General features: G+C 41.1%; 1 protein-coding gene across 1 annotated transcript in view; it reads right to left on the bottom strand.

Annotated features, from left to right (window-relative positions):
* LOC138959768 (low-density lipoprotein receptor-related protein 2-like) overlaps positions 1-6,000 on the bottom strand; it is a 139,481-nt gene that overhangs the window by 97,376 nt on the left and 36,105 nt on the right. The window contains exon 2 of the mRNA XM_070331376.1: positions 1,403-1,522. Within this exon, the coding sequence (XP_070187477.1) occupies positions 1,403-1,522 (120 nt within the window). The remainder of the gene's footprint in view (positions 1-1,402; positions 1,523-6,000) is intronic.

Below are 6,000 nucleotides of genomic sequence, written 5' to 3' on the forward strand. Positions count from 1 at the left end.
TTACCTATTTTTTTCCCGGGTGAGCTGGAAATGAGATTCTACTAACCCGTGGGTGAGTTGTTTATTTTTAAATTTGCACACCCCTGATCTATGACACTAACAGTGACACTAGTGACAGTCAGTTTGTGCCACATGATTCATGAATACTATAATTTATAAAGTCGTGCTTTGAGCTGCAACTGGCAAAACAAAATTTTAACCGATGTATATATGTCGTGCTGAATTCACAGAATTGCCGAATTCGCGGAATCGACAACATTTTTGCCCATTTTGAGTAATCTGCAAAACGCTGCCCATCACACGAAATCGGCAGCGTTTTGCCAAAAATGTGTAAAGGCTTCTAAAAATGTGCCCATTTCGCAAAAGCTGCAGCCAGTCTGTTACTTTTTGTGTCACTAGAACATTGCATTAACATTGCTTTACCTCCCTATTATGGTTTGTATGGCTTGTGTTGGTCTGCGTGGAGCATAACTCCGGAAATGCACGAAAACTACACTTTTTGCCATAACTTGCCATAACTTAGTGATTAGGCCTAAAAAAAAAATAGGTGTGGTTACGGTAACCCGACCTACCCTATTTTTAGGGGCCGACCCTATAACTTTTTTGTACATTTGTCAAAAAACCCCAAAAAAACAGAAAAGTGCAGAAAACGCAATGAAAGCGAAAGCGCTCGAGTCGCACACTTATTTCCCTGTCAAGTAGGTTTAATTTGTACACATTAGAAAAAAAAAGTTTTTAAAAAAAAAGTGATTGCCTACCTTCCTACCCTATTTTTTTTGGCTATGTTACCTTAACCACACCTATTATTTTTGTTGGCCTTATTGCGATATCTATCCATTCTAGTATCTAGCTGTCTAGGTGTGAACTGTGAAGTTATCCAAGGCATCTGAAAACTTTAAAACCAAAAACAGGCTGCCGATTTTGTCAAATGGGCAAATTGTAGAAGCCTTTATGCATTTTCGGCAAAACACTTCCGATTTCGCGTAACGGGCAGCGTTTTGCTGATTACGCAAATTGGGCAAAAATGTTGCCGATTCCGTGAATTCTGCATGACACATAATATACAGGTCATTCTCTGAATGAGGAAGATCGGAAAAAAAGTTTGTCTCTGGGGTTTAAAAATTCAGTCAGAATTAATCTAACGTACCCTGCTCACTTATTGTTTGCCTGTTTACTTGAACATTGCTTTACCTCCCTATTATGGTTTGTATGGCTTGTGTTGGTCTGCGTGGAGCATAACTCCGGAATTGTTTGTCTGTTTACTTGTACCCCCTCCCCCCCTCCCGATTTTTTATATTATTGCTTATGTGTATAATTTGAGACTGTGTGTTGATTGTTCGTTCTCTTTGATTACTTAATCAGTGTTTCTGCCAGAGTTTTTTCAGTTTAGGCCAATACTCACAACAATCGTCTGTTTCATCAGAGCTATCTCCACAGTCATTGGAGTGATCACAGCGCATGGCCTGCTGGATGCAGCGACAGTTTTTGCAAAGGAACTGCCCATCATTGCACTGCAGGCATGCTGCAACAAAACATCAAGAATAAAACCGACAGGAAAGGGCAAACTGTTCACCAGTTAAGCATCACATTCCCTCTACCACTGTACCACTACCAGTGCACATAATTGGGACTTACGCAAAAACAACCAAGGTTGCTGTAATGTACGATAAATATATACATTTTATGTCTAGATACGCGTATTGTAATGTTTTGCAAAATACCAAAGGCATTAGTGCTTGCAATACTGACTGATAAAGGCATGAACGTGGTGTTGGTAAGTTTACACAACAATCTAAGGCATATTTGCCGCCATGACACTTTTTTGATGTCAAGGGAAGCTACTCTAGAAGATTATAGATGCACAGGCGTTTGAAATTAACATTCTTAGATGAAAAATTAAACCAACTCAAAATAAAAGCATTATATTCAGAAGTTTGTTGTCGCTCTAGCATACATCACCAACGCGCAACTGTCAAAACTGAGCTGCCTTAGTGGCAAAGTTGAGTGTCACCGTCTGACCAAATGTGTGTGCGTGCGTGTGTGTGTGTGCCATCACCGTCTGCCGGTGTGTGTGTGTGTGAGTGTGAGCGGTGTGTGTATTAACAGGGGCGGATCCAGGGGGGGGGGGGGGGGGGGGGGGTTCCGGGGTTCCCCCCCCCCCCCCCCCCAAGCCTAATTTTTTTTTTTAATTGAGAATTAAAAAAAACAACTAATGGCTCAGATTAGATCAAATTGCTCCATTTTCTTTGATTTTTATCGAATTGTCCCTAAAAGAAATTTGGAACACCCCCCCCCCCCCCCCCTAAAAAATGATGTGACTGATCCGCCCCTGATTAACGGTGTGTCTGTCTGTCTCAGTGTCTGTCTGTCCGTGGTCAGTTGCCCGGCCTGTCTATATGTCTGTCTCAGTGTGTCTGTCCGAGTGTGAGGCTGTGTAAGTTTGGCTGTGTGGCTGTGAACTCTATGGCATTTAAACGTGTTCTTTCAAACAGCAGAAGCATGCTGTAGCAATTTTGAATCGGCGCGCAGCCTTGCAAAGACATGTAGCAGATACTGAGTGTCAAACTGGCGAACAGTTTGCACTTTAGAGCTAATTTACTCAAAGCAGAGAACCGTCACTGATGTAAAGCAGTCAAAGCAAACTGAGGCGGAGATGTTTTGCTTGAAAAGCGCTCGGTAAAATTGTTTCAGGTGAGCCTAGACAGTCAAAGCCATGACAATGTTTTTTGTCTACAAGCAATGCCTGTGAGTGGTTTTTGTTATATTTAGTCAAGTTTTGACTAAATATTTTAACGTAGAGGGGGGAATCGAGACGAGGGTCGTGGTGTATGTGTGTGTGTGTGTGTGTGTGTGTGTGTGTGTGTGTGTGTGTCTGTGTGTGTGTGTAGAGCGATTCAGACTAAACTACTGGACCGATCTTTATGAAATTTGACATGAGAGTTCCTGGGTATGAAATCCCCATACGTTTTTTTCATTTTTTTGATAAATGTCTTTGATGACGTCATATCCGGCTTTTCGTGAAAGTTGAGGCGGCACTGTCACGCCCTCATTTTTCAACCAAATTGGTTGAAATTTTGGTCAAGTAATCTTCGACGAAGCCCGGGGTTCGGTATTGCATTTCAGCTTGGTGGCTTAAAAATTAATTAATGACTTTGGTCATTAAAAATCTGAAAATTGTAAAAAAAAATAAAAATTTATAAAACGATCCAAATTTACGTTTATCTTATTCTCCATCATTTGCTGATTCCAAAAACATATAAATATGTTATATTCGGATTAAAAACAAGCTCTGAAAATTAAATATATAAAAATTATTATCAAAATTAAATTGTCCAAATCAACTTAAAAACACTTTCATCTTATTCCTTGTCGGTTCCTGATTCCAAAAACATATAGATATGATATGTTTGGATTAAAAACACGCTCAGAAAGTTAAAACAAAGAGAGGTACAGAAAAGCGTGCTATCCTTCTTAGCGCAACTACTACCCCGCTCTTCTTGTCAATTTCACTGCCTTTGCCATGAGCGGTGGACTGACGATGCTACGAGTATACGGTCTTGCTGAAAAATGGCAGCTACTTGACTAAATATTGTATTTTCGCCTTACGCGACTTGTTTTGTTTTTACATTTAGTCAAGTTTTGACTAAATGCTTTAACATAGAGGGGGAATCGAGACGAGGGTCGTGGTGTATGTGTGTGTGTGTGTGTGTGTGTGTGTGTGTCTGTGTCTGTCTGTCTGTCTGTGTCTGTCCGTCTGTGTGTCTGTCTGTGCGTGTGTGTGTGTAGAGCGATTCAGACTAAACTACTGGACCGATCGTTATGAAATTTGACATTAGAGTTCCTGGGAATGATATCCCCGGACGTTTTTTTCTTTTTTTCGATAAATACCTTTGATGACGTCATATCCGGCTTTTTGTAAAAGTTGAGGCGGCACTGTCACACCCTCATTTTTCAATCAAATTGATTGAAATTTTGGCAAAGCAATCTTCGACAAAGGCCGGACTTTGGTATTGCATTCCAGCTTGGTGGCTTAAAAACTAATGAATGAGTTTGGTCATTAAAAATCGGAAACTTGTAATTAAAATTATTTTTTTATTAAACGATCCAAATATAATTTCATCTTAGTCTTCGTCATTGTCTGATTCCAAAAACATATACATATGTTATATTTGGATTACAAACAAGCTCTGTAAAAATATGAAAATTATGATTAAAATAATTTTCCGAAATCGATTTAAAAACAATTTCATCTTATTCCTTGTCGGTCCCTGATTCCAAAAACATATAGATATGATATGTTTGGATTAAAAACAAACTCAGTAAGCTAAAAAGAATAGACATACAGAAAAGCGTGTTATCCTGCTCAGCGCGACCACTACCGCACTATTCTGCATGGCTTGTCGATTTCACTACCTTTGCCACGAGCGGTGGACTGACGAAACTACGAGTATGTGGTCTTGGTGAAAAAAGCAGTGCGTTCAGTTTCATTCTGTGAGTTCGACATCTTGACTAAATGTTGTTATTTCGCCTTACGCGACTTGTTGTAGTTTGTTGCTGAAATGCTGAAATACTGGAAATATCCAAGACTGGTTCACCAAGGACACAGTAAGGCGTACTCGTGCAGCTATTCTGGCTTCACTGAATTGCGACAGTCAGCCTGAGTCCGGTGACAGCATGAATGGCTCCAGCCTGACACGTTAAAGTCATCTCAAAGTTTTACTGACATTGATATCAAAGTCAATCAATCAATATGAGGCTTATATCGCGCGTATTCCGTGGTTACAGTTCTAAGCGCAGGGATTTAAAAAAAAATGTATGCAATTTATATCGCGCACATATTCAAGGCGCAGGGATTTATTTATGCCGTGTGAGATGGAATTTTTTTTACACAATACATCACGTATTCACATCGGCCAGCAGATCGCAGCCATTTCGGTGCATATCCTACTTTTCACGGCCTATTATTCCAAGTCACACGGGTATTTTGGTGGACATTTTTATCTATGCCTATACAATTTTGCTAGGAAAGACCCTTTTGTCAATCGTGGGATCTTTAACGTGCACACCCCAATGTAGTGTACACGAAGGGACCTCGGTTTTTCGTCTCATCCGAAAGACTAGCACTTGAACCCACCACCTAGGTGAGGAAAGGGGGAAGAAAATTGCTAACGCCCTGACCCAGGGTCGAACTCGCAACCTCTCGCTTCCGAGCGCAAGTGCGTTACCACTCGGCAACCCAGTCCGGGGGGGGGGGGGGGGGGGGGGACAACATTGGTATTGTGTTTACATTTGAATGCAAAATATATCACAAATCTACCGGAAGATTCGGCCGGAAACGCGAAGCCATTGATTTATATAGATAATCATGTATAATGCTACCAATTACCTTGAAGCTATATAGTGACCTTACATATTCCGCATATTCCTCGCCTCCCCCCCCCCCCACCCCACCCCACCCCCACCCCGCCACCACAGCCACCCCCCTCCCACTCACCCACCCACCCCTTGCCGGTATCATATATACGTGCCAGTGACGTTCTATATTTGTATGTGGAGAAGGGACAAAGTCGACAGACGGTACCCAATTTTTCTCCTTCTCCAAAACGAGTGTCACGTGCTTCTGCTGCTACGGTCTTTGCACACGAACTTGAATATGTGCATCCGCAGATTTTACATCAGTTTAAAACATTTTTCTCTCGGTTTTAGGTGACTAAATTTGGTAAACGTACTGGTCAGAGGGTCACTGATTAGTGAGTTTTACTGCATGATTAAGCAGCAACAATGACAAAGCCGCGTAGACCAAACTAAATATTTTACAAGCGCCTCTACCCCAAAAAATGTTTCCAAGATGTTCAGCTGAAATCCGGATACCGCTGAGATGTCATGCCGATAAACATGCCATCTCAAGACAGTAAAATTTAGTCATAAACTAACAATTTTGCATGTTACACCAAGAGTTTAAATATAAAAATGTCTGTGTGCAAACTGAAGCGCCTGTCA

The sequence above is a fragment of the Littorina saxatilis genome, linkage group LG2 (genome assembly GCF_037325665.1).
Source record: "Littorina saxatilis isolate snail1 linkage group LG2, US_GU_Lsax_2.0, whole genome shotgun sequence".
In the NCBI taxonomy this organism is placed as follows: Eukaryota; Metazoa; Mollusca; class Gastropoda; order Littorinimorpha; family Littorinidae; genus Littorina; species Littorina saxatilis.